Source organism: Propithecus coquereli, unplaced genomic scaffold (assembly GCF_000956105.1).
Source record: "Propithecus coquereli isolate 6110/MARCELLA unplaced genomic scaffold, Pcoq_1.0 Scaffold272, whole genome shotgun sequence".
Lineage (NCBI taxonomy): Eukaryota > Metazoa > Chordata > Mammalia > Primates > Indriidae > Propithecus > Propithecus coquereli.
In genome coordinates, this window is record NW_012148308.1 from 766,666 (window position 1) to 794,078 (window position 27,413).

At 57.9% G+C, this 27,413-nt stretch overlaps 2 protein-coding genes across 4 annotated transcripts in view; both read left to right on the plus strand.

Moving 5' to 3' along the window:
* Positions 1-1,967: 1,967 nt before the first annotated feature.
* NDRG4 (NDRG family member 4) lies at positions 1,968-23,832 on the plus strand. 3 transcript variants are annotated; one of them, XM_012647852.1, is made up of 15 exons: positions 1,968-2,080; positions 6,725-6,769; positions 14,786-14,891; positions 15,146-15,266; positions 15,353-15,415; positions 15,572-15,632; positions 16,829-16,915; positions 16,988-17,044; positions 17,430-17,533; positions 18,345-18,401; positions 18,483-18,534; positions 19,428-19,475; positions 19,611-19,646; positions 19,758-19,809; positions 21,797-23,832. In XM_012647852.1, the coding sequence occupies exons 1-15, from the start codon at positions 2,009-2,011 to the stop codon at positions 21,949-21,951; spliced, it is 1,116 nt and encodes a 371-aa protein (XP_012503306.1). In that variant the 5' UTR covers positions 1,968-2,008; the 3' UTR covers positions 21,952-23,832. The 3 variants fall into 3 exon arrangements, with proteins under 3 accessions (XP_012503306.1, XP_012503308.1, XP_012503307.1); XM_012647854.1 differs by lacking the exons at positions 1,968-2,080; positions 6,725-6,769 and adding exons at positions 11,343-11,473; positions 21,039-21,077; XM_012647853.1 differs by lacking the exons at positions 1,968-2,080; positions 6,725-6,769 and adding an exon at positions 11,343-11,473.
* Positions 23,833-24,855: 1,023 nt separating this feature from the next.
* SETD6 (SET domain containing 6) overlaps positions 24,856-27,413 on the plus strand; it is a 3,604-nt gene continuing 1,046 nt past the window's right edge. The window contains exons 1-7 of the mRNA XM_012647843.1: positions 24,856-24,934; positions 25,163-25,252; positions 25,346-25,490; positions 25,570-25,711; positions 25,843-26,037; positions 26,167-26,287; positions 27,048-27,228. Of these exons, the coding sequence (XP_012503297.1) occupies positions 24,908-24,934; positions 25,163-25,252; positions 25,346-25,490; positions 25,570-25,711; positions 25,843-26,037; positions 26,167-26,287; positions 27,048-27,228 (901 nt within the window). The 5' untranslated portion in view covers positions 24,856-24,907. The remainder of the gene's footprint in view (positions 24,935-25,162; positions 25,253-25,345; positions 25,491-25,569; positions 25,712-25,842; positions 26,038-26,166; positions 26,288-27,047; positions 27,229-27,413) is intronic.

The window sequence follows — 27,413 nt, forward strand, 5'->3', positions numbered from 1 at the left end:
GGCTCATGACAGCAGCCCTGCCACAGAAGTGGGTTCCACCTGAGGCTCTGTGTCCTTGTGTCATCTTCGATCACCGGGCCTCCCGTAGGGAGAAGCCAAAGGGGGGTGGGGTGGGCAGGGGGCTTTTCCCTTAAGAAAGACTAGAAGTAGGATTGGAAAGGACGGAAGGAAGGAATCCGTCCTTCCATCCTTCCAGGTCAGGCGGCCATGGTGTTATAGAATGAGCACTGAGCACTGGACTAGGAGTCCCGTCCTGGCCCTATCTGGGCAAGTAATTGAACATCTTTTAGCTTTGGTTTCCACATCTCACTTCCCATCAGAGTGAAATAAAATAGCACAAGAAAGCACTTTCTGAGCTTTGAAATGCTTTGCAAGAATAAGGAAGTATTACCAGATAGTTTTTAAAAAATGTTTTTTTCTCATTCCAGATGGCAGACCCCAGCTTTCAGTCTTTCCCCTGGGACAATGCCTGCTAACTTTGATGTACAGCCTTGCAGACTTTTTCTGTGGACCTGCCTGTATCTTTCACACATGGGATACTATTGCGTATTTCTTTTGTAACTGCCTTTCTATTTATTATAACACAAGCATTTTCCCATTTTATTAAATATCTTTTACTAGTTATTGACCCTTAATTTATTTATCTGGTGTCCTATTGATGGACACTTTTTCCCTTCCAGTTTTTCTCTAATATAAATGGCACTGTGGTGAGATTCTTATAGATAAATCGTTAGTTGCCCTCTTTAGTTTCCTTGGGAAATTTCTCCCAGGGAGGGGATTGCTGAGTCCAAGAGTATGAACCTTTTAAATAATCTTAATTCTCCTCTGAGTCTGTCCTTCCAAAAATAAAAAATAAAAATAAATAATCTTAATTCATTTGTGAAAATTCCTTCAGAAAGATACATCCATTTATACAACTATAAGCAATATTAGAAAGGACTGGTTTCAGTGCGTCTTTGCTAGCACTGCAAACTTTGCCAGCTCCATGGGGAGGAAAGAAAAGCATCTTATCTGAATTTTAATTTCTTTGACTTACAGTGAGCTTGAATATTTTGCCATGTATTTATTGGCCTGTTTTAATTTTATGAATTTCTAGATCGTGCCCTTGGGTAGTTTTTCTCTTGGCACATTCTGGTCTGTGCCATACTGAAATCCAAGTGAGGGATGGCAGTGCCAGTCCTAGAAGAATTGTGGGGTCTGGGGCCCTCTCTGTCTTCTTTCCCCCATCACTGGCTCCTACACACACACACACACACACACACACACACGTGTGTGTGTATACATGTGTGCACATATGAATGACCTTTTTGTCCCCTGAGGTTCAGAGGCCCCTGGGTTTCCCAGGAACACCAAGCAATTAGGGGCTGGGAGCTACCCTCCAGCAGCTGTGTCACCTGCTCCCTGGTGGTGGCCTGTTGTGACTAGTACCCACCTCTTCAACATCACTCTGCCGGTCCCCTCCCTGCTCTCCTTCCCAGGGCCACCCTCAGGCAGGCTTGTCCTGCAAGCCCTCAGGAGAGCCCTCGCTTTGTCCCTGTCCAGCCTCTCTGCCCTCCAGAACCTCCGTGCCCACTCCAGACGCGAGGGGTCTTCCACAGGGGATTTCTATCTGCTTCTGAACCTGACTGGCCTCCCCACACTGGCCCCTCTGCTTCTCAATAAATGCAGAATTTTGCTTGTAATTGTTTTAGGGATCATTGTATGTTGCTTTTCTCCTTTTTTTTGAAACATGCTATAACTTTTAAGAGCAAGTACTATAATCACATACCCTGAGCCAAACAGGCCAACCTTGCAGGTCTTGCAGAACTAGGCCTCCGTGCCTGGCGTGAGGAGGATGCGCTGGTCCGTGCGGTACCTGGAGCTCCCGCCCCAACCCCAACCCTAACCCCAACGCCAGCCCCGGCTTGCCCTGTCCTCTGCCGGGGAGATTCAGAACAGCGCCCGGCCGTCCCGCCGCAGGCCTCAACCTCGCCCTCCCTCCCTAGGCCTCCTGCTCCACGACGTGACCATGGCCGGGCTGCAGGAGCTGCGATTCCCCGAGGAGAAGCCGCTGCTCCGGGGCCAGGACACAACGGAGCTGGTGAGTCGCCCCTTCGCGGTCTGGGTGCCAAGCGCGCCACCTCGTGGCCAAGAGGGAAACCGCGCGCCTTCCCTGCCGCCTTTTGGATGGGGGCGCTGACCCTCCTTGGGGCAGCACCCTGAGAACTGAGAAGCCTTGTCCCCGCCTTGGGAGACTTCCTCGGGCGGCCTGAGCACCCACACGACTAAGACCCAGCCAGCTTCACTGTGGCTTTGGCTGTCTTTGAGGCTGGAGTTGCTGTGGGAGAGTTATCCCCATTTTAATGATGAGAAAACCAAGGCACAGAAAGGTGAGCCCACTTGGCCGGCGTCACACGGCTGGCGGGGAATGAGGCGGTACTCAATCCCTGGTTCTGGACAGCCACGGCCCCAGGAGGTTAGCCACTGGGTCGTGCTGCCCCCAGGAGGATGTGGTGCCCCCCACCCTCCATCTGCAGGGACCTTTCCTCGTCTGCAGCCTTCTGCACCCTTTCCGCACAGCCTCTGAGGTGCCAGGGCAGGTCTTACCCACAGTGCCGCCAGGGCCGGTGGGGCAGAGGCGCCCAGAGGTTACAGTTTGTCCCAGAGTCTCAGTCGGGGGAACCAGGCATAAGGTGCCAGAGTGACTTACACCTCACGCTCTTGCTGTGGCAACACCCCGTCTGCCTTCCTTTTCCCTCCCTCCCAGCGCCATCGTACCGGTGGCTGTGATAAACCGCTCTGCAAGGAGGAGTACGGGTCCTGTCCTCTGCTCGTGGAATTCTGGGTCACCAGAGCTAGGAGGGGTCCCCCATTTTATAGATGGGGAGGCCAGGAGTCCAGCCCCCCAAATCTTCAACGCTGTCCTCTGCATGGCCTCCCCCTGCAAGGTGAGCCCAAGAACCCCCAAGCAGCAAGTGCTGGGCTGGAGAGTGGCCAGCCCAGGGCTCCAGGGGTCCAACCACGTGAGGCCTCAGTCCTGCCCTGAGAAGGTACCATCTTATCTTAAAAAGCAAACCCAGAGTTAACTGATAAGACCTGTCTGATCTGAGGGCAGCCGTCAGGGTCCGTGGTGAGCTGCACACTGGGCAGGCCCTTATTGTACATTTGCTCGCTCCTGCTCCAAGCCCCCTCATCTCCTGGCGGATGCTTGCTCCTGAGGGGTCTTTTGGCTTCTGCTTTTGCTCCATACGACCCTTTTAAAATGCATCATGCCACTCCTATGCTTACAGAGCCTCAGCAGCTGCCATCTCACCCAGGGATGGGGCCCAGGATGCAGTCTGCCCCCACCCCCCACCCCCAGTCACCCAGTCTCTCCCCCCCCCACCTCCCCCTGCTCACTCCTCCCCAGCCTCCTTGAACGGGCCGATCATGTTCCCAGCTGTTCCTCTGCCTGGGATACGCTAACCCAGAAATCTGCAGGGTGACTCCTTGTTGTATTCAGGGCTTTGCTCCAATGCCCCCTCCTCAGAGAGGCCTTCTCCAACCACTGGGTCCGACACTGACACCCCAGCATGCTCTGGCCCTGGGGGTGACACTGGCTCCCGGAGCAGAGATCCGGTCTGTTTTGTGCCCTGTGTCTCCCCGGCCCCCAGCGCAGCGCCTTGCACACAGTAGACTCTCAGTAACGACGTGGGCTGGGTGGAAGGCACTGACTGCCATACAGCTTAGAAGAAAGAAGTTTCTCAGAGCTTTCCAAAAAGTCCTTCCTCCCCATGCCAGCCTATTTTTCGAGGAATGTGAGCAGAGATCTCCTGTGAGGTTTTGGGAGGGTGGATGATCCCATCACAAGTGCTGAAGTGCACAGGTTAAGGGGCAGCCACATGGAGGTGCTGCCTGCCTGTGCGGTGTGTGCCTCTGGCCCAGGTCGGACCCCAGCTCGGCGCGGAGAGCGGAGCATCTTGGCCTGACCCCTCCCCCGCCTGGCTCCTCACCCCGACCTCAGCAGGGCACCCTCCTGCCTCCTCGCGCCCCCGCTGGACACTGGCTCTGCTGCAGTCGGTGTCTGACTTCATCCCACCCAGCAGAGTCTGCCACCACGATGTCCCCACCACTGCATGAGGGGCCATGTTTCAGTCTCCCGTGGAGGCCTCTCTCCCCCTCGAGTCAGCACAAGTCCCGTGCTGTGGGGCCCGGGGACATCTGCTTTTTCCAAAGGCGTAGTCAGCGCCCCAAACAGCCTCCTGGGTGCCCCCAGCGTGATGCCCCGGTGCAGTCCTGCCCTTCTGTCTGCCTTCAAGAGCTGTCTGGTTCTGCCTCGGGCTGCGACTGTCACAGGCCAATTCTCCTTTTCCAACTGCAATGTGGGGAAGGGACTGTCCTTTGTGACGCTGCAGTTTGCCAGGTGCACGTGCTTTGAGTGCCGGGGTTGGGGGGGGAGTGAATGCTTCCACACGTTTACCCACATCCTGCCCACCCTCTGCTTGAGACTGCCTGGCACATCTATGGGAGAACTACTGCTCGTCCTGCCCCCGTGCCTGTGTCCCCACCTCGGCCTCCCACACAGCACTCGGAGGCCTGTCCGTGTCCCCGAGGCTGGCCCTCTCCCGCCTGTTTTCCTCCAGGTGCCCACTCAGTTCCCACGGGACCTCTGGGGTCTCTGAATCGGCTTGTGTTATCCCTGCTGTTTCTTGGCTTTTTGGTCCAGGTCCTCCCACACCCTTCATCTCCTGGGGCCCCCCGGCACCCAAGAGCACACAGCACACCCTGCTATTATCTGCCTCATCCTTTTTGTCAGATTTTGTTTTTAAAAAACTGCTTCCTCCCTCCTTCTGTGAGATAATTGCCCTCTTAAGGTCTCAAGTATAAAAATCTGCCACAGCTGGGCGTGGTGGCGCACGCTTGTCATCTCAGTGCTTTGAGAGGCTGACGCTGTTGGATCACTTGAGGCCTGGAGTTCGAGACCAGCCTGGGCAACATAGTAAGACCCCTACTAAAAAATTAAGAAAAAAACTAGCCAGGCATGGTGGTGCACACCTGTAATCCCAGCTACTTAGGAGGTTGATGTGGGAGGATCCCTGGAGTCGGGGAGTTCAAGGTTACAGTGAGCTGTGATGATGCCACTGCACTCCAGCTTGGGTGACAGAGAAGACCCTGTCTGTAAAAAAAAAAAAAAAAAAATTGAAAAAGTTATTTGACAAAAATCTCCTACCCTCCCCTAGTCCTCCTTGTGCAAGGTGTTTGAGTGAGCGGATCCATCAGTGAGCAGCCCCAGGCCCTTGTCTCTTTCCTTGGAGGCTCCGGGAGTAGCCGCCTCCCCCCCAACCCATGCAGAGCCCGCAGACCTAGGATGGCCCCAAAGCGCGGCTTTCCTCTTTGGGTGTGGGCACCCCTGGGGCTCTCTGATTGTCTCCACCTGCCAGAGCACAGGTGGCTTAACTTTTCCTTATTTTGAGGAAAAAACACCAGAAGTACTGGTTTCCTTCTCCTTCCCACTCCTGTGTGATCTGGGGTCATTCTCCTTCTTGTATATTGTCGCCCACCCCCTTCTCGTGTTACCCTCCACTGACGTCCTGTTTCTGACTTGATGGTCTCGTGTATCCACGTGTGTTTTCAGCAGGAGGACCTGGAGCGGACACCGTACTAGTGCAGGAATACAAAGGACAGGGCCACAGGCAGCACCGTGCTTCTCATTTACTCCCTTAAAACACTGACCTCCCAGGAGCTCACAGCCCAGCAGAGGGGAGCAGAGAAGCTTCTAGATAGACACAGCAGGGCACAGTGGGCCCTGAGAGTTCTGCTTTACCTGGACATGTGCTGGTCCCTGATATGTTTCCCTCCCCAGGCCCAAAAGGGGCGTGAGTCTGAGCGGGCCCAGGCGCCTTGTACAAATGAGGAGACGGGGACCCAGAGAGGGCGAATCACACAGCCAGAGCCAGGCCCTCTGCAGTGTCTGAGGGTCGCTTGGTCTCAGAGAGTGGAGACTCGGGTGTGGGGTTCGAGTCCCCACTCTCCCACTCCCCATCTGTGCAGCCTCAGAGACTGCAGGTGCCTTCTGAGCCTGCTTCCCCCCATTTGTGAAGTCCGATTGTTCATCCAGATCTGTTCGTGTTTGGGGAGCCCCTTCCGTGCCAGGCTTCATGCTGAGAGCACAGCCAGACACGGCCCTGCCCTCGCTGGGCGGGACAGGCTGGAATCCACGGCTCACGCCATCAGTGTCAAGTGAGCCCCAGCCATTCGAGAGCACGGAGCGGCCAGGTCTAGGAATGTGGGGGCAGCTGCCACCGCCGTGCCTTTGTTCGACGTAGAAAATCCCCCAGTCCTCCTCCATGCGGGCCTCGGCTTCCCCATCGCTAAAGTCGGTGTGACGGTCATACCCACCCCTCCCTGCCTCTGCCCTTGTTCCCTGATGGTCAGACCGTGAAAAATGCCTACAGGGGCAGGAGGGCAAAGTTACCAACAGCAAGTCAGAGATTCCACCACTTTCTAGCCTGTAACTGAGCCCCTCTGAGCCTCACCCTTATCACCTGTAAAATGGAACTCTTCGCATCTGAAATTAACACGCTCACAGGCACGTCCGTCAGGTACTTGACAGCCAGATCCCTGGCACTTGGTGAGGTCTTGGTCGCTTTTGTTAACGTCAAGTCAGATGGGGAAACAAATCGAGTCTGCTCATGGCAGATCCCCTGTGGGCCCCTCAGGCCAGCTGGGGCCTAACTTGCCACCACCTCTGTTTGTCTTCCCGTAGGAGAACTCCGACGCCTTCCTCTCCGCTGTGGACACAGACTGGAAGGTATGTCAAGGCTCAGCCTCCTGAGATGTGGGACCGACAGCTGGCCGGCCCCTCACCCTACCCAGCCAGGTCCCAGAGGAGGGTCACAGCCCTTCTGTGTGCCCCTAGCCTGGAGTGGCCGCTAGGACCACCCTCCCGGCTCTCAGTGGCTCTGCCTGCCCCCTGCCCGATGGAGAGCTGCCCAGGGTGAACAGGAGAGCAGGAAAGGGAGAGGGGTTCTGCGGGGAGTGACAATGGGGAAGAGAGTGAGGATGGGGAAGGGAGTGAGGGATGTTGTCAACTGAATCAGCATTTTCCTCCAATGAAAGCCAGGTTGATGCTCCAAAATAGTTCCTGTTTCCATGGCAGCTGTTGCCAGGACAACTGTATCCTCTTTAGTGGATACCAGATTCTCTGTGAAAACGGAAAGTGCCCTTTGTTTTCATTCCTCCACACGGTGATGCTGCTCACTTGGCCAGCCCCTTCTCCCCTCGGAGTCCTGTAGTGACCGTTTATTTCCAGTTCTTGGGAAAATGTCTGACAGCAGACACAGGGAGTTGCACTGGGTTCCAGGGCCCCACTGGCAGTCAAAACATGCCGATAAATTCAGACCCTTCCTCCTGGCTAGATGGAACTAGCCCCCAGGCCACTGCCCTTGTCTGGGCCTGACCTTGATTTGGGTCAGTCTCCAAGCTCTGTGACAGCACCAGCCTTGTGGTCTGGACGAAGGGGTGACGTGGGAGGTGGGGCTGCCCGCTGGCTCCGCCCCCAGTACCAGCAGCTCTACAATGAGAATCCAGCCTGTGCTCTGGTCCCTTGGTCATGCGCCACTCCAAGGACGCGAGGCGAGGCGAGGCTTCAGGTCAGCCAGTGTGCACGTGCTCAGATCCCCCAGGAGTGCCATGTCCAGACACAAAGGGCTCCGGAGCTGGGGGACAGGATGGGATTCGGGCAATGGGGAACGAATGTGAGCCCAGAAGGGATGGGAGGGATGTGGCCGAGATGCCCCAGGCTGCTCGGAAGGGACAGCCTGAGATCTGAGCAGACGCACCGCTGCTGCGGGCTTCTCTTTGTCCTCCATGCTCCTCACGAGGACGACGGGCAGGAATGTGTGTGCAAATGGGCCCTGGAGGAGGGGCCTGGCGAAATAAAATCCTGCAGCAGCCAGCGCAGGCCCTGACACTCTGGTCCCACAACGTGAGAGGCCGAGACCAGTGGTGCCGGCTGCCAGCCCCCAGCACGCACGCCCACGGGTGAGAGGAGGTCGAAGGGACTCCTGGGGTCGTGGAGGAGGTACCCGACTGCTTCTGCCTCTCTGCCCACTGAGCTCTCTGAGCAGCAGCCCCTGAGTGGTGGGGCCCTCACCCAGGGCAGCGCCCTGGTGTGTGGGATCCCGGTTCTCAAGATCCTTCACTTGGTCAAGGGCAGGTTATGTGTCCACTCTGGTCACACCGCATGGAGGCAGTTTTTTTTGTTTTTGTTTTTGTTTTTTAAAGAGCAGCAGCCACCAGGATGGCCATTATCTGGGCTAAGCCCTGGCACAGATTTTATTCCCTGCTCACCATGACAGGGGGTGTCACTGTCCCTTGCCTCAGTGGGCCTAGCCATAGGGCAGGTAGCATGGCAGAGGGACTGACAGCCAGACAGACCAAGGCTTAGGTCCTGGCCCTGCCACTTACGGGCCACATGGCCTCCAGCACAAGTCACTCCACTTGGCTACCTCATTTTCCCAGTGAGCCAGGCAGCATGGGCTGCCCTGAGCATTTATCAGGTGATGGTGCCTGCAGGCTTGTCACTCAGACACACCCGGCTGACTGTGACAAGTGGCCACCAGAGCACAGAGTTGGAGCCAAACTGCCTAGGTGTGGTTTCTGGCTGTGCCCACTAGCTGTGTGATGTTGGGCAGGTTACCAAACCTCTCTGCCTCATTCGTGAAGCGAATAGGAAGAGGATAAAATGAGCACTCACTTCAGCAGCACAAATACCAAAATTGGAATGACACGGAGACTAGCATGGCCACTGTGTAAAGATGACACACAAATTCGTGAAGCATCCACATATTTAAAAAGAAGACAAAATGAGGTAACGTGTAAAGTGCTTGAATGGAGCCTGGCATGTGGAGACTTTTTTTTTTTTTTTTTGAGACAGAGTCTTACTCTTTTGCCTGGGCTAGAGTGCCGTGGCGTCAGCCCAGCTCACAGCAACCTCACACTCCTGGGCTCAAGCAATCCTCCTGCCTCAGCCTCCCGAGTAACTGGGACTACAGGCATGCGCCACCATGCCCGGCTAATTTTTTCTATATATTTTTAGTTGGCCAATTAATTTCTTTCTATTTTTAGTAGAGAAGGGGTCTCGCTCTTGCTCAGGCTGGTCTCGAACTCCTGAGCTCAAACAATCCGCCCACCTCGGCCTCCCAGAGAGCTAGGATTACAGGCGTGAGCCACCGTGCCCGGCCAAGGGAGACATTTTAATAAGTGTCTGTCACTCCGGATAACGAGCCTGCAGGCCCAGAAGTGCCAGTAAGCTCCAGTGCGAACTAGCTGGGTGGGGAAATTACCTCACTCTGTGTGCCTCAGTGTCCTCATCCTTTCTCATAGGTTCACAAGGAGAATGCGTATTATCCTCGCAACCACCTGTGCAGTAGGCTCTGCTGTTTCTCCATATTGGCTATGGAGGCTCAGAGAGGTTGACTGACTTGCCCAAGGTCACATAGCAAGGAAGTAGCAGAGCTGTGACTGGCACCAAGGTTTGGCCAGTAAGACCAGAGCCCACCTTATCCGGTCGCAATAACTGCAGGACCTTCATGCAAGGGGCCAACAGCCTTGGAGGGGCACACACATTGTCCCATTTCTCCCCCAGCAGGGCCTGGTCAGGGGTGGGGTTGTGTCTAGAGCGATTTACGCAGTGTTTTCTTGTTCTCATAGCAACTCTTTGAGGAAGGCACACAATTCTTGGTTACAGTTGAGAAGCCGAGGCACAGAGAGGCTAAGAGAGCTTGCCGGAGGTCGTCCAGCTAGTGGAGGGCCGGGAGGGTCTTAAACCCAGGTCTGTGGGTTTGCAGCCAATGAGCTGAGCAGGGGGCTGTGGCTTGGAGTGAGCAGTGTCACAGGTCAGCTTGTCACCTGGGTCCAAGGGTGGTGAGAGGCCACTCAGAGGTCAGAGGTTGGAGTGGGCGTAGGATGGAGTGGGGACCATGGCGGGTATGGGAGGACTTTGTGGGCAGAGCAGAGGGCAGGGCTGTGCCTTAGCAGGCTGCCTCCGAGCTTCTGTGGCCACAGTGGCTACAGGAGCAGGGAGCATGTCCAGGAGCTGAGGGGCTGGGGGACACCCCATTCCTCATCCTGTTGCCCTGGGGAGCACGGGGCCTGGCACTAAGCCCCAAAGCAAGAGGTCAGAGATGGGGCAGGGAAAGTTGTTGGTGTCCCCAAGCAGAGGACATGATCAGGAATAGCATACGTGGCAGACATTGGCCAGGTCACCAGGCATCCAGGGACCAGGAGTTGACCACCTTCCCCGAGGGCAGCCGGCCAGTGTGCTGGGCTGTTGGCGCAGGCTGGGTGAGTGGCGTGCTGCTTCACCAAGAAGACAGAATGGGGGCACGGGCGACAGCACCCCTCCCTCCCCTCTGCCACCCCTGTTCTCTCGGCCCCAGGGGGCCGCCCCCTCCACTCCCTGCCCGGCCTATTTCCTCTCCTCCTCTGCTCTCCTGTGGCACCCCTTCTCTGCTCACTCCACCTGCGTGCCTCAGGCCTGCTCACCACCCGGATCCTTGCTGCCCAGGAGGATGGGGCACGGAGCCTGAGGTGGCTCTTGTGTCCTGCTCCCCAGAGACCTGGGAGCCAAGCCTGGAGCCCCTTGCAGCGACGTGGGGGTTGGGAGGGCAGAGCCAGTATATGCCCCACCACACCCCTGGTCCTGCCATGTGCCCAGGGGCCCTGGCCCCGGAACCCCACTTTCAGCAGTTTGGGCCAGCCCTGGGCATCCATGTGGGCAGAGTAGAAGCCGCCATAGGGAAGGAAGTCCCTAGTGGGTGGAGAAGGAGCAATCCCCTAAAGCAGGGTGATGACCCAGATTGCCCCGAAGAGCAGTGACTCTCCCGGTCTCCTCAAAGTTAAGTGATCCAGCCCTTCCAGGTGGGGAGGCTGGGCCTGGGGGTCTGGCCCCCAGGATGCTGGGCATAGGGCCCTCTCAGCCCCCTCCCTCCAATACTGCCCAGGATGTGGGTCAAAGGCGTTGCCTGTCTGGGCCATGCCCGTGCGTCCTGCCCTGCCCGCATTGCTGTGCATGTCTGTGAGAGGCCCTTGTGTCCCCGACGCGGTTGAACCTGTGTGTGGCCCAGGACCCCGTGTGCAGCAGCAGCTGTGCGGCTGGGGGCTGGGGGCTGGGGGTGGCGTGCAGGGCTGGGACCATCGAGGATGCTGCGTCTCTGGGCGGGAGGAGCAGCGGCAGGGCTGGGAAGCCAATTGGAGCCGGGCTTGTCGCCCCACAGCCAATCCGCGGGCGCGGGCGGGGAGTGGCTGCGCAGCCCTGCGGGGAGGCGGGGCCGGCCTCGGCTGGGCCCGATCCGCGTATAAATGGCCCAGGAGCGGTGCCCCGTCACACAGCCGACCGTCTCCCACTCGAGCTGCCCCCTCCCTCTGGACCCGAGTGACTCAGGCCTTTGTTTGTCCTTCCTGGTCGAGGCGGGCTCCCTCCCTCGGCAAGATGCCGGAGTGCTGGGATGGGGTGAGTGAGCGCTCTAGGGGCCAGACAGGCAGGGAGTTCGGCGCATCCTTCAGCCCACGGCTGGTGGCAGCTCTGCCTTCGGCTGCCTCACCCTGGGGTTGCTGAGACAAGGCCAGAGTCTCCCTGGTGACCCTGGTCTGCAGGAGTGGTTGGGGGCAGCTGCTAGTCGGGCCGGGGGATGGGCCGGGGGCGAGGGGGCTGTGGCAGGGAGGCCTGAAACCCCTGCAGGAAGCGGAATGCACTGACTTGTCTGCGTTGCCTGTGTGGACCCGTGTGCCGGTGTGTGTACCTCCCTTCTGACCCTGTGCCCTCTGCCTGGCATGTGCCCTGCTGGTGTCTGCCTGGGCATCTGGGACCATCAGCCCAGGGGGCGAGGGGGTGTCCTCTGTGAGCCCCCGAGGCTGTGTTCCCAGCATGTGTCCGGGGGTCTGTGCGTGCGGGGTCTGCTGTCCTGTCATGTGGGCAGTCATCTTGGTTTGGACGGCTTTACCGGAGTGGAGTCAGAAGGACGGGCAGCCTCTTCCTTAGGAGTGGTGTGCGCAGTCCCCAGGGCCAGCGTTCTGGGTCTCAGCAGTCATGACAGCCTTCAGGCAAGGGTCTCTGCTGGGGAGGGAATGAGGAGGAGGGGTCCCCCACGTGCCCTATTTTGTAGGTGGAGGAAGGCAACGCTGGAGCCACAGCCCCCCCACATACACCCCTCCCCAGAGCCAGGGGCCCCAGGGCACCTCCTCCCACCCCTGGGGCAGCAGGTACCCAGGCCCGGTGATGCTCTTCCTCAAGGAGGGAGAGGCAAGGGCAAACCTACCTCCGCTCCCCAGCCCCACGCGCCTGCCCTGCCAGGTCTGCAAACCGTGAGGTTGCCCCTCACGGAGGCGACATCAGCGCCTACCCACCCATGCAGTCCCTGCTGTCAAATTATTGATTATTGATGCGGTTGACAGAAGCAATCACACCCACCCCCAACCCCCCTCGCACAGGCACCAAAGTCCAGCTTGAAGAGTCTCCCCTTCCCCCTCCCCCCACCCCCAGTGCTCAAGGTCACAGGCGAGGGAGCGGATGGGCTGAGAGGGGACGTCAGGGCCCCCTCCCCTGCTGCCGCAGTGCCTCCCCCGGCGCCCACCTAGAGGCGGGCCGGCTCTGACGTCACCAGGAGCCAATGGGAGTGCTCAGCCCTGGGGCTTGAGGGGCTCAGAGCGGCCCTTGGCCCTCGGGGAGCCCCCCCTTTGTGCAGCACCCTGGGGGTTGGGGACAAGGGGCTTCTATCAGGCTGAACCAAGTCGGAGCTCCCCGCGGACCGTCAGAGGGGCACAAGGGAGGTCACTGGGAAGGTTCAGCGAAGGTCACCAGGCTGCATGGGACAGGCAAACTGGCCTTAGCAGGGCACTCAGCCCTGTGCCATCTGGGGATGGGGATGGAGGCAGCCACACCAGGGCTGGGAGGGGACAGAGGGCGCCTGCTTGGTAGTGGAGGGCAGACACTCCTCACAGACAGCCGAGGGCGGTGGAGATCTGGGCTGGTTAGGTGGACCCTGGGCTCTGACTTCTGTCTGCAGCAGGGCGACCTGACCCCATTGGAGAACTGTCCTTTATGCGCATTGCAGCTCTTTCCTGCGTGAGTCCCTCCTGCCCCCAACCCCGCCCTCCGGAGCAGAGAGAACCACAGGCAGCTGTAGCCGGGCTACCTGCTCAGGGGGTCCACTGGGTGCATCATGATCTTCTTCTGAGGACACGCAGCCTTCAGCGCACAACCTAGCCCCTGAGACTGACACCCGGCAAGGCCCACCCTGCCCACTCTGGGCTTGACCTTGGGCAAGTCATTTCTCCTTTCCCGGCCTGTCTCCTCCTCTCTGGCTTAGGTCCACGTGAGGAGTAAATAAGAAGATACGTGAACTGTGTAGTCAGTGGTCAGTGAGCGGGAAGCGTGCCTTGACTGATGGCCCTGAGGGAGGACAGGCCTGGGATGTGGGAGGCTGTGGTGGCCCTTGGCCTGCCTAGAAGACAGCAGAGCAAAAAACAGGCCTTAAAGCAGAAGTGTAGCTCCCAGGGTGCGGCCTTTGGTCACCAGGTTGGCACCGCCTTGTGACTCCCCACTGGAGACACAGGCCCGGACGGTGGTCCTCTGAGACCAGAGCTAATAAGGCCAGTGCCTGAGATGCTGTCTCCTGCCGCCTAAGTCTCCCCTTCCCTGTTGGAGGCAGGAACTTAGGTTCTTTCTGAACCTAAGTGTCCCTGTCTACAAAACAGGGGATGGGGTTCCTTCTCCCTTGGGTAACAAACATGCAGGAAGCCCGGCACACAGTAGGTGCTCAGCCCCTGCTGTTTACTTCCTGTCCTGACCCCAGCCCCACCTCCCACTCACTGGGCCACCCGCCGCAGCTCCCAGGGCTCCCCACGGTGCAGGGCAGGGCTGTTCATTCAGACCCTCTTGAAGTTTGCCCGAGTGAGTGGCCAAGAGTGACCGGTTTGCAAAGGGACCAGCGAGCAGGGCATCTCCCCAAGGCTCAAGGGTGCCCAAGCACAACAGCCCCCTTTCTGGGGCCACCTCCAAGCGCTTAACACTCCGCAGACACCAACTTACTTGGTTCTCACAAAGTCCCTAAGAAATGGCTCGGGATGAAGAGGCTAAGGCCAGAGAAGGGACGGGCCCTGCTCTGAGTGCCACAGTGAGCGGCAGAGCACGTCTTCCTGAGGAGCTAACGACCCTGAGCAGCAAAACCAAGGGCGTGAACTCCAAGGGATCCCAGAGCAGGCACTGCACAAGGCCTTTCAGGGGATGTAGGAGTCCAACCTGGCCCTGCCTGAAGGGGGGCCTTGGGTTGCTTGGATCACAGGGATGGGCATTCAAGGTGGAAGGATCGTGTCAGCGTGAGCCTGTGGGTGGGAGCCGGTGCAGGGGCAGGCTGTTGAGGCTGGTCCCCTTCAGGAGCAGGAAGCCCCTGAGGGTTCTGAGTGGGGGAGGGTCTCGACAGGGGTGGCAGAGCTGTGCAGGAGGGGCAGCCGCAAGATGGAGAAAACCAGCCTTGCTGGACCCTGGAGGGCAGAGTGCAGGGCCTGGTCTGGGCTAGGCTGGGCTGGTTACAACCCACTGGCTGGTTTGCAGAGAGGACCAGAACTTTCCCACACAGACCAGGTCATGCTGTCTTTGTGCTTAGCACCCCTGAGAAGGGGTGCTCCATCTGGCCTGTCCTCTGGGGGCTGACTGGAGTGATGAGAATGACACCCGAAGTGAGGGAGGGGGCCCCACTGCCTTATTCCCCAGAAGAGCCAGGAGTGGGGGCTGCCCAGAGCGAGCAGCGCTGTCTCTCCCCACCAGGAACACGACATCGAGACGCCTTACGGCCTTCTGCACGTGGTGATCCGGGGCTCCCCCAAGGGGAACCGCCCGGCCATCCTCACCTACCATGACGTGGGCCTCAACCGTAAGTGCAGCCCAGCCTCCTTCAGCCTCCCTGCCTCCAGTCTGCCAGAGCAGCCAGGCTTCCCCTCCCTCGCCACAGCACCCTGTAGATTCCACTCACACTTAGCTCTCTAGCCTTGGTCATCCGGGCCTCAGTTTCCCCACTGGGCCCTGAGGCTGGTCGCCACTGCCTGGCCCCCCTTCTCAGGGCCCACTGGCCTCCCTTCCACTCCCCCTACCCCTCTGCGCAGCCACAGCTGAGGTGTGTCTTTGCAGACAAGCTGTGCTTCAACACCTTCTTCAACTTCGAGGACATGCAGGAGATCACCAAGCACTTTGTGGTGTGCCACGTGGACGCCCCTGGACAGCAGGTGGGGGCGTCGCAGTTTCCTCAGGGGTAGGTACCCCAGAGCCCCCTCCACCTGTCCCCAGCTCCGCACCCCAGGCTGCATCTGGTCCCTGACCTCCTGCTCTTGTCTGCAGGTACCAGTTCCCCTCCATGGAGCAACTGGCTGCTATGCTCCCCAGCGTGGTGCAGCATTTTGGGTGAGTCCCCACCCAGCCCCTGCCTCTGTGCTGGGGGGCAGGGAGTGCCCGCTGCCACTGCAGAGCCGCCTGGCTGTGGGTGGGGCCTGCTCCCAATGGCATTTATGGGAAGTGGCACCCCCAGCCCTAGAGAGTGACCAGCCTGCTTTGCACCAGGTTCAAGTACGTGATTGGCATCGGAGTGGGAGCTGGAGCCTACGTGCTGGCCAAGTTTGCAGTGAGTGCCCCCACCCCCGCCCATGACCCCAACACCGTGGCAGGGCAGGTGTCCTCCAGGGACAACTCTTCGGCCACCAGGCACTTTCCCTGCTCTTCTTTCCCCTCCCCCCACCTTCTTATGTAGAAACCCCTCATTTCTTTTTTTCTCCAGGGAAATTAACTTTTCAAAAACAGAGTTCCTTTCTCCATATATTTCTCAAAAGACTATAAACAATAATTTGCTTAAAACTATTATCAAAAGCCAAAATTTCTATTGGCAATAAACTACAACTGCTCTAGCCACTAAATAAGGATTGTCCCTTACTAAGTAAGGTGGTATTTAAACACAAATGGCTGAGAGGGTGGTGGCTCACACCTTTAATCCCAGCACTTTGGGAGGCTGAGGTGGGACGATCACTTGAGGCCAGGAGTTTGAGACCAGCCTGGGCAACACAGCAAGACCTCATCTCTATATTAAAAAAATATTTTTAAAATGAATAACTTTTTTTAACAAAAAATTACATTTACATAAAGGTTGTGAGGTTTAAAGAAGTCACATTTTTAAAACATCATGTTGGGTAGGTAAGAGTCCCCAGCTTTTCATCTTTACATTTCTTCAAAAGAAACAACCAAGAATTTTCAAGTCCAGTTTCAATTTGCACTTAACCACTTTACCTGCAGACTGTTCCTGCTATCCCAGACAGACTTGCGTGGCTATAGAACTCTGTGCATGTTGCCATTTTTCTCTAGACATGGACAAACACAAACAAATGGAAAATGCAGATCTTTTTTACAGTCTCTAACACAAAACAGCCTTTGAAAAGGTCCATTTCTTAATTTACACCATGAGGGCTTCGTTTTCTATAAAAGCAAAGAAATAACATGTTTAAGATTTTAAGATGTTTAACGCTCAGTTTTGCAACTGCACCATCTTCAAAAATATATTAAAAGAGATGGAAAACAGTGATACAGATTCTAAATAAATCCAAGGGCTGTTAAAGGTTTGGGGCGTGGGGAGGGCAAGCAGAGGCACGTGGGAGGGGCAGTGCACACGCGGTCCAGCTGTAGCCAGTTGGTTCATCAGCGTTTCCACCTGCAGCCACCCGTGAGAAAGGCAGGGCCAGAGTTTTACAGCCCATCTTCTAGGTAGGAAGAGTGGGGCTCCCTGCACCACCACCCCAGCCTTGCCCATCCCTGTGTCCCCTTTCACCGCAGCTCATCTTCCCCGACCTGGTGGAGGGGCTGGTGCTGATGAACATTGACCCCAACGGCAAGGGCTGGATCGACTGGGCTGCCACCAAGGTGAGCAGGGTGTGCCTGGGGTGGGCTGTGGCGGCGAGGGGCGGCACTCACGCTGGCTTCCCCCGCCCGCAGCTCTCCGGCCTGACTAGCACTCTACCGGACACGGTGCTCTCCCACCTCTTCAGCCAGGTAAGGGGGTGGGGCTTCAGACCCGGGCCCCCCTCTGGAGCAGGGGACTCAGGGCCAGAGACGGCTCAGAGCCTAGGGCAGCCGCCGAAGGGCCTAGCTCTGCCCACTCTCAGGGCACCCTGGGCTTCTGCCCCCCCCCCCCCTCCACCAGGAGGAGGTGGGCAGGTCACATGTCCTGTCTCCGTATTGTGCTGTCATCCAATATGCTGCAGCAGCTGAAAGACGGGGGTGGGAGGCCTCACCCTCTGCCCTCTCCCACCGTCCCACCCCGCCCTGCTCGGAGTGGGGCAAGGGCTGCTCTGGCGGTGACATCTGGAAGCCCACTCAGCCTGCATCCCTCTGTCGCCCGCTCCCGTCCATGCCCCCACCCGTCCCCTGGGCCCAGGAGGAGCTGGTGAACAACACGGAGCTGGTGCAGAGCTACCGGCAGCAGATCGGGAACGTGGTGAACCAGGCCAACCTGCAGCTCTTCTGGAACATGTACAACAGGTGTGGGCGGGCACTGCCAGCGCAGCCCAGTTGGGGATCCCCTCCCACAGCCGCCCGCAGAAGGAGGCAGGGCAGGCAACACTCGCCCCAGCTTGTAGATGAGCAGGTTACTGAGCCTTGGAGGGGGTTGCTTCCTGCCCAGAGTCACACCCCTTAGAGGGACTGAGGGGGAGCAGGGCTTTGGACTCTGGTCCTTGGGCTCTTCCACTTCTCCTCCTCCCCTGGTGCACTGCTGGCCGGGAGCGCAGAGGGAGGTTAGTGACATCCCTGACCCCAACAGCTGAGCCTTGGCGATGCCATCTGTGAAATGGGGAGGAGGCTGGATGGGCCCGTGGTTTGCAAGCTGTGCTCCTTGGAGCGCAGCGGGGTAGCCAGGCCACTCACTCACCTGCCCTCCCTTCTCTTTTTCCTACAAATATTTATTAAGCACCCGCTGTGTGCACAGTGCTAGAAAAACAATAGAAAATAAGAGACCCATAGGCTGACACCATGGCACTCTAGCCCGGGCAACACAGTGAGACTCTGTCTCAAAAAAAAAAAAAAAAAGAGACCCAGGCCCTGCTATCGCATATGGTTCAAGCCAGCCAGTAGCAGAAAGGCCCACGACACAGGTGGTGCATATGGCTCTGAGCTGGGTGGGAAGCAGAATTTGAGAGCCTACCTGGCATGATTTGGGGGTCCAGAAAGAAGTCACGCATGAGGGGCACCCCTTAGCCCCTATCTATGCAGAGCAGGGCCACACCTAGGGAGAAGGGCTTGAGGACCCTCCTCATCCAGTCCTGGGATGCCCACCTCTGCCTCTGCCCTGCAGCCGCAGAGACCTGGACATTAACCGGCCTGGAACGGTGCCCAATGCCAAGACGCTCCGGTGAGTGCCCCTGGCCTTCCAGCCTGCCCCGGCCTCTGTCCCCTGCCCCGGCCAGACAGCCCTTTTCTTCTGTGTCTGCAGCTGCCCCGTGATGCTGGTGGTCGGGGATAACGCGCCCGCTGAGGATGGGGTGGTGAGTGCAGGGCTGTGTGCTGATGGGGGTGGGAGTGGGGGGCTCGCTGGGTCCTGGCCACCCCGGCCAGTTCTTAACCCAGCCCAGGTTAGCCTCAGGCCAGCCTGGTGGCCTTCTCATCCACTTCCCCACCTTCCCAGGCATCACCAGCGAGCAAGGCCTGCAGATGGGACGGGCTGCGGCCACCTGCCGGCCCCATCTTCCCTCCCCAGCAATGCAGCCCCCGCTTGGGTCTCAGGCCCACCCACAGCCTAAGATCTCTCTTCTCTCTAAAATTTGATTGACTCGTTATAATTCACGTGCACAACAGCATGGTCCCCCTCTCACCACCACTTGGACCAGTTAGGTTTGGGAGGACCTATGTCACCTCTCCTGTGGGAACTCTGGGAGCAGGTGGCCTGGGGGTGGGGTGCCCCAACAGTACAGAGCTGCCTGGAGCAGCACCCAGTGTGCCTGGAAGATGCCAGGCCTTCCCGTGCCCACACAGAGGGCTTGGAAGAGCAGGGAGTGGGCCGTGCCAGCCCTGGACCCAGGCAGCAGCCTCAGAGTCTCCAGTGGACCTTTGGCACCAGTCACTTCACTGTCTGACTGCTAAGGCCACTGGGGCTTTCTGGACCAGTCCCACCAGGGTGGCCTGCCCAGCCCCTGCCCCATTCCTGCCCTATAAGTAGTTGGGAGTGGGGTCCAAGGGTCTTAGGCCTCTCAGGGGGCTACTGAGCTCCAGGGGCTTGGGAAGCCCTGGGAGAATAAAGTCTGGGAGGGCCGGCCACACCCCTGTCCAAGGTGCTGGCTGTCCCTCTGCCCCCTTGCACCCTCCTCCACAGCTCTGGGCATAGAACCTGCCTTAGCGATGGAGGCTGGGGGTGTTGCTGAAGCTGGCTCCTTGTCCCCAGGTCGAGTGCAACTCCAAACTGGACCCAACCACCACCACCTTCCTGAAGGTGAGGCCTTCCTCCCAGCCCCGGACGGGCTGCCTGGCACAGGCCCAGCCTTGGGGGCCTGGGGTCCCAGCCAGGGTGGGGGCCTGTGCCAGTTTGGGGGGCCTCACTCAGCTCACCACACTTTCTCCCTTGCAGATGGCGGATTCTGGGGGGCTTCCCCAGGTCACACAGGTGAGACTCTTGGCCCTGTGTCCCTTATGTTATCTAGCCTGGGGGCGGGGGCTGGGGGAAGCCAATCTCAGGCAGCCAATCAAATCATGTGCCTGTCCTGCCCTCCTGCAGCCAGGGAAGCTGACCGAAGCCTTCAAATACTTCCTGCAAGGCATGGGCTACAGTGAGTAGTACACCTCCACCCACCCGCCCCAGAGACTGGTGGGGGGCAGTGGGAGGGGTTCATACTGGTGGGCCTGACACGTGTCAGGCGGTGCCAAGGAGCCTGTGGCATCTGCGCTCTGTGTTGTCTGGGCCTGGATGCTGGGCCACACACCAACGCCACCTGAGTTGTAAGTTGAGCATCCCAGGCTGTGCCCAGCTCTCCTGTGCCCTTGGGGAGGCTTTGGGGTGTTCTGATGGCAGTGCCGGGGCTATTGGGGGAAGGAGGCTCTTCCCCAGTCCTGGGGGTCCAGGGGCTGGGGCCTGCCAGGGAAGCCTGAAGGTGAGTCACACACACCACCCACCCCCTGCTGGGCCAGGGGTCACAGCTGGGCCCACACACCTGAGAAGGCCCTTTGCCACAAGTGGTGGACGTACCCAGAGGCATCACAGGAGTGGACCTGGAGTCTGGGGACCAGGGAAGGCGAGTGGGACCACCTGGGTGTCAGAGCTGAAGGAGCCGAGCGTGAGGTGGCACATCTCCAGACCCTGAGCTGGTGGGCTTCACACCCACCACACGCAGAGGACCCTGCTGGCTCAACCCCTTCCCCCTCTTCCCCCAGCACACACCTACCTGCCGCCCCAGCTCCCCTGCCAGGGAGCAAACTTCCTCTCCGAGGGGTGGGCCTCTGGGGAAGGCTGGCAGCCCACCCAGGAATAGAATTCCCGCCAGCTCCCGTGGACAAATAGGGCAGAGAGGCCCAGGCCAGCAGGGAGGCACAGCTGGAGCACCAACGCCAGGCCCTGGCACGGGCGGTGAACGTTTGTGAAGTGACTGCATGAGCACCGCCCGTCAGGTGCTGGGACGTGTTCGCAGGGGCCTCAGGAGACATACCACCCGGCAGCCCGAGAGTAGGGAGGGACGTGTGGGCCTCCCCCGTTCCACACATGGGGAGACTGAGGCCCGGCAGATGGCAAAGGCGCTGGCACTATAAGGCTGTGCCCACAGTCTAGGCTGGAGAATTGGGGTGAGGAGTACCCCCACCTGCCGTCAGGGCTCCCTCAGGCCAGACAGATCAGTCCATGCTGTGGTTCCTTCCAGGGGCTGCTACTGGGGGTGGGGGGGTGGCGGGGCAGGTGTGGGCTCTCTGGGGCTCTGGCCCTGCCCCGGCCCTCTCTGTGCCTGTCCTTTTGTCTCCTCTCTGGCCTGTCTTGATGCCCCGGCCTCCCTGGCTCTGTCTTCTCTCTTAGTTCCGTACTTGAAGGACCGAAGGCTGAGTGGAGGCGCAGGTAGCCCCGCAGCCCCCCCCCCAATGCATGGCCCCAACTTCCCCTCCTCGCTCCTTCCTCTGTGCAGCGCTGCAGCCAGGCCGCATCTTGCTGTGGTTTGGAACCTTCCTGTGTCCTATTAACTCAAAATCCCCAAAGACTCTTGCTCTTCCACAGATCCTGGCCTCCTGGTTGGCTGGGTTGTAGAGCAGTCTTGCTTCTAGGTTGCTGCAGGCCGCGTGGCTTCCAGAGCTCTGGGGGCTGGAACCAGAGCCTCCTCAGAGGTGGAGCCCAAGCCCAGCCCTGTCAGAGCCAGCCAGGTGGCCAGCTGAGTTCAGGAGGGTAGTTTTCTCCCCGCAAGTCTCGCTTGTGAAACCCTGAATTTAGGGCAGTGAGGCCACCATCATCTGTTGTCCTTCACAGAAGCAACCGTTCTCCCCGACTCGTACTCCTCTTGAGGGAGGCACAGTTGGAAATCCAGCACATCCCTGTTCCAGCTCAGGGGGGTCTGGTCAGCTGTTGAGAGAGGGCCCTGTGGCCAGCCCTGGGCTCACCCGCTATTGCTGGCACTGCATGCCCCAGGCCAGACAGAGCCAACCCTGGCACCCTGGCTTGGGAGGGACCTCTCTGTGCCGTTGGAAGAATGGTTCGCTGGCCGCTTTGCTTGCATTATCCTATTCCCGCCAGCAGGTGCCTGGCCCTGCCCGCTGGTCCTCACCCTGTCCTGTCTCTGTCCACAGTGCCCTCAGCCAGCATGACCCGTCTGGCACGCTCCCGTACCGCGTCCCTCACCAGCGCCAGCTCGGTAGATGGCAGCCGCCCGCAGGCCTGCACCCACTCGGAGAGCAGTGAGGGGCTGGGCCAAGTCAACCACACCATGGAGGTGTCCTGTTGAAGCCTCTGGTCCCACCGAAGACGCCCACTTGCCCGCTTGCATCGAGGTCCCACTGCCATCCTTGCGCCGGCTCATTTTCCCTTTAGTTTATTTTTGTGAGGGCAAAGGGGAGGACATGGGGTTACTTCTCTTTTGTATGAAAAAGTCAGGGGTCCATCACACATGCTGCAGTGGAACAGTCTCCGGATGGTTGGAAGGGCTCACTCCCCACCCCCATCGCAGCCTGTTAGCTCAGCTGACTTGGACCCCTGCCACCCAACTCCCTGTGGCACAGGCAGGCAGGGCTACAGGGAAGGGTCCAGGCTCATTCCTGGGTCAAAGAGTGAGTGTGGGATGAGCCCTTGGGCAGGCAGGTTTGAAGATGGGAGGGGGCTTTGAGCGGGTGGGTGCTGGGGGCCAGCTCAGGCACTGGGGTGGGAACTAGGAGACAGCAGCAGGGAGCATTGTGAGGCCCCTTCCCCCACCCTCTACCAAGCACACCTGTTTCTGTCTTGTAGCACATGTGACAATCATCTGGACAATAGCCACAAGGGGGCACTCCGACCAGGCAGCCATTTTCCTGGTGCTCTCTGGGCCTGGCTGGTGCTGTAGGGCCAGGCAGGCAGGGGCTGAGGGGGTTTCTCTGCCCAAAGAAGACAAAACATGGAGAGCCGTGAGGGCAGGAACCCCACAGACTGTCCCTTCCAACCCACACACTCTGCCATCACCTGGCCCTGTCCCATTTCTGAGCCACTTCTCCCTGAGGCAGTCACCTGGTCCTGTCTCCACAGTGACCTGACTGGGGGTGAGGGCAAAGGCTGGGATAGCTGTGTGTGTTGTGTGCACCCCCGAGACTTTCATAGTGACTGTCTTTAGGAGCCGGCAGGGTCAGCTGAGAGATCCTATAGCGCCTCTTTTGCCCCCAGGTGCCCCAGAAGACAACCCAATCAGCAGCAGCTTGGTATTTCTAGGCAGAGCTCTGGTCAAGCTATGCAGCGTTTCCTGTAGGCATCACTAAGGAAGAGCGAGCTTACCTGGAGAGAACTGGTCCAAGGCAGTGAGGCTTCCACAGTCCCACGTCCCCATCTCAGCCCGCTGGAGTGGGCACGGGCTGGGGCTTGCTGGGACCTGGGGTGGAGGCCGAAGGTTTCTGACATGAACAAAGGCCAGGTAGAGGAGAAAGTCTCCCCAAACACCCCAGACCCCTCCTGCCACCTGAAGCCCAAGACTGTGCCGTATACTTCCCACCCGCCTTACCCTGTAGAATTTCCAGGCCCAGAAACCAGACCCATTTGTCTTGGAGCCTAAATTGAGGGTCACAAATCTCAAAACAGAGAGGGGAGAGGATGAGAAAATGAAGGGCTGTGGAGGGGAGGGTTGTGTGGGGGTGTTCTGAGGCTGAGGGGATACCTATATCCATATTTCCTCTGCACACATCATTTCCCTACTGTAATCTTGAGCCATTACTAGACTGCTCTAGGGCCTGGTGGGTGTTAGTCCGTCCCCAGTTCTAGTCACTCATGTGCTTCCTTTGAATACTGAATGTGACTTTTTGAAAGCTGGTAGAATTAATCCCTCTTACTGTAGATAGTACTGAGAATCTTGGATTTTTTTTTTTTTTTGCTGTGTTTCCAGATGAGATAGCTATAAATATCTATACATTATATATATGTATATTGGGTCCTCCTGCGTGTGGTTTTCCATCGGAGGTTGTCTCTTCTTTGGTCAAGGTGAACTTTTAATGGAGTTTATTATTTTCCTCTCTGTACAAAGTGAAGAGCCTAATTTTGTGTATTCTGGTGGCTGATGTCATGAGACTCTGAGATGACAAAATGTAAAACAAAAATCCTTGTCAATGTAGAAAGAGTTAACTGTGCCGAAAAACTAATAAAGAACCTAAGAGGAACGCAGTGTGGTGCAGCCATACCCATCCTGGGAAGCTTTGGAATACACATTTAGATGGAGTCTGCTGGTGCTTCCTCGGTTGCACTGGGGTTGAGGGTGCCAGGTGAGGCCAAGGAACTGTCTCCAACCCATCTCTATTTCCAGTGCTTGTCACAAACATTATTTTGCCAATCCTTGCATTAATTCTGTGGGGTAGGTATTAACCTCAGTTTCACAGCGGAAGAAACTGAGTTTCAGGATAAAGGGTTTGCCCTAGCAAGAGGCCAAGCTGAGAGAGAACTCCACCGTTGCTTGGCTTCAAAACCCATACCTGTGGCCTCTATATACACTGCTTCGTCTTCTTATATAACAAGCATGCTCCTTCCCCATGTTTAACCACCATTTGTTTCAGTTTATTCATTTACCCAACAAATAGATACTGAGTCCCTGCTATGTCAGCTAATAAACCAAGTAAATAAAAATAAAACCCGCCACGTGCTATGCAGTAGATGAAAAACGGGGATGTACTAGCAAATGAGGGCGGAAGGTCTTTTCTAGATCTGGGAGCCCTCCTGGCCATGCCACTCCAAAACACACAAACACACGCTAACTGCTCTAACTGAACAAATAACAATAAAGCGGTTCAATGACCATCGGTAACAAGGGGTCGAGATCAGGAAGGCCGCTGGCCGCCCAGATGGGTGCACTTACCACCGGCCAGCCGCTAGACCCTCGGCTTCCGATCCAGAAGCCGTATTTTATTCTTGCACCCATACTTCTTTCTACTCCAAGAAGCCTCAGCTCTCGGGGACAGACCAATGGGGAGGGTTGAGCCTGGCTGAGAACCCGGCTCCAGGCGGCGCGAGACCCCGCGTTCCTGCACTCGGACGCGCGAGTACAGCTGGAGACACCCAGCTCAAGGATATTTTCAGTAGGAGGACTCTCACCTGACGCAAATCTCGACTCCGAAACCGACACCACGTGGCTCCGGTACCGGGGCGGGGCACGCCAGAGTCCTGCCCCGGAGGCGGAGCCAGGGGCGCCGGAAGTGTCCGCGCGGCCCGCTGACCGGCAGGGCGTGCGCGCTCAGACCATGGCTACCCAGGCGAAGCGCCCGCGGGTGAGTGGCGGGCGGCCGGCGCGGGGCTCACCCTTTTCCACAGCGCCTCACCTCTAACCCCCGAGTGTCGTCCCGCGTGCGCCCCCTCCGGTCCCTCCCGCGGGTCCCGCGTCCCTCTCCGCGCGTCCCCTCCCCCACCCAGAGCCTTTCCGCGCGCATGCGCCGCCATCTCTTCCCGTCCCGCGGGTTTCCGGGGCGGGGCTTCGTCACTACTCTCCATTATCTCAGGTAGCCGGGCCCGTGGGCGGCGGTGACGCGGACCCGGTGGTTGGCTTTCTGAGCTGGTGCCGGCGGGTGGGGCTGGAGCTGAGTCCCAAGGTGAGTGAGGGGGGTGAGTGAGGGGGGTGAGTGAGGGGGCGGAGGCGGCGCGGCGGGGACGCAGGGCTACTCTGACCAGCCCCTCCTTCTCAGGTGGCGGTAAGCCGGCAGGGTACAGTGGCCGGCTACGGCATGGTAGCCCAGGAGAGCTTGCAGCCTGGGGAGCTGCTGTTCGCGGTGCCACGGGCTGCGCTCCTGTCGCAGCACACCTGCTCAATCGGCAGCCTGCTGGAGCGAGGTGGGCACGCCGGCGGACGGGGGCACTGAGGCGGGCTGGTAGGGCCGCGCCGGGGCTCTTACTCTCGTGTCTTTCTCAGAGCGAGGCGTGCTGCAGAGCCAGTCAGGGTGGGTGCCGCTGCTGCTGGCGCTGCTGCACGAGCTGCAGGCCCCAGCCTCACCCTGGAGACCCTATTTTGCGCTGTGGCCCGAGCTGGGCCGCTTGGAGCACCCTATGTTCTGGTGAGAGCTGTGGGAGGGGTTGAGAAGTGCCTGCACCGTAGCCTGCTCCAACCCCCCTGCCCTGGAGACAGAGCCTGCAAGCACTAGTCCCAGTAGGTTCAGGGGAACCTGGGTGGGGGGTGTTCCTGCAGGCCAGAGGAGGAGCGCCGACGCTTGCTGCAGGGCACAGGTGTACCCGAGGCCGTGGAGAAGGATTTGGCCAACATCCGCAGCGAGTACTACTCCATCGTGCTACCCTTCATGGAAGCCCACCCCGATCTCTTCAGCCCCAGGGTTCGCTCCCTAGAACTCTACCAGCAGCTCGTGGCCCTTGTAATGGCCTATAGGTCAGTGAGTAGAGCCATGGAGAACGGAGCCCTTTTCTGTAGAACCCTACTGAGGGACAAGAGGGGAAGAACAGTGAATTCCACTTCCAGTCCCTCACCTGGGCCTTAGCCAAGTTCTCTCTATGGCAGCTTTCAGGAACCACTGGAGGAAGAGGAGGATGAAAAGGAGCCAAACTCCCCTTTGATGGTGCCTGCTGCAGACATATTAAACCACTTAGCCAGTCACAATGCCAATCTAGAATACTCTGCAGTGAGTGGATCCCGCCCAGTTCTTATTCTTACATGCACTGATTGAGCATTTGATTGAAACCTTGTCATTAGTCTAATGCTAAAAATCTGAGGTCAATTAGCTCCTCCTGTATGTACTTCATATTATAGCAAAATCGTTTGAACACAAAATATTTTAACAAAGTTGTGGTAGTTAACCCTGTTAAACTATATACTACCATCATTGATTTGGTGCTAGAGACTGGGTGGTCTGCATAGCCGTGTACGCGCCCCCCAGGACCCGCACTCCGTGCAGGAAGCCCAGACTGTGTGTGCAGGCGCTGTGGAGAGCACCCTGGACCACCTGTAGTCTCGGATGGGGGTGCGCTGTGGGGTGGGGGCGGAGGCGGATATGGGGAGAGTGTTCACAGGTCTAAGATGACGCCAGGGCTGTGTTTATAATATTAAAAATTAGTGAATATGGCTATTTCTTAAACTTTGCCACCATTTACCTTTCCTACTTTGGTCTGGGTTTTATTTCATTTTTAAAAGCTAGCAACTTTTTAAGTAGTGAAGATAACTGTACAGATTCACCTAATAAAACATGAAGCTGACCTTATGTTGGCCTCACCCCCTTTATTCTACAGTATAGAGTCTAACCAGAACTAAAAGGTAGAACGTTGGTAAATATATCATCAGTCTTATGGCTGAACCACCTGCAGGAGGCTCTTCCTAAGAGGGAAATAATCTTTATGGGACTGGCCTGGGAAAGGCATGGCCCCAGCTTCTCCCTTTTACCCCAGAATTATCTTCGGATGGTGGCCACTCAGCCCATTCCTAAAGGCCATGAGATTTTCAACACTTATGGGCAAATGGCTAATTGGCAACTGATTCATATGTATGGCTTTGTGGAACCATATCCTGGCAACACAGATGACACAGCTGACATTCAGATGGTGACAGTTCGAGAGGCAGCGTTGCAGGGTGAGTCTCATTAACTTGATATTTGACATGCTGGCTGTGTCTATACTTGCCTCAGGTTACAATGGCTTTGCTGAAGAGGAGTTGACTTTTTTTTTTTTTTTTTTGAGACAAAGTCTCACTGTGTTGCCCGGGCTAGAGTGCCGTGGCATCAGCCTAGCTCACAGCAACCTCAAACTGCTGGGCTC

Excerpts from the sequence above, each read along its gene's own strand:
- NDRG4 (XM_012647852.1), top strand. The coding sequence starts at position 2,009 with ATGGCCGGGCTGCAGGAGCTGCGATTCCCCGAGGAGAAGCCGCTGCTC. Across the intron at positions 14,892-15,145 it reads CCATGACGTGGGCCTCAACC|ACAAGCTGTGCTTCAACACC; the intron begins GTAAGTGCAGCC and ends GTGTCTTTGCAG. Across the intron at positions 16,916-16,987 it reads TCGACTGGGCTGCCACCAAG|CTCTCCGGCCTGACTAGCAC; the intron begins GTGAGCAGGGTG and ends CCCCGCCCGCAG.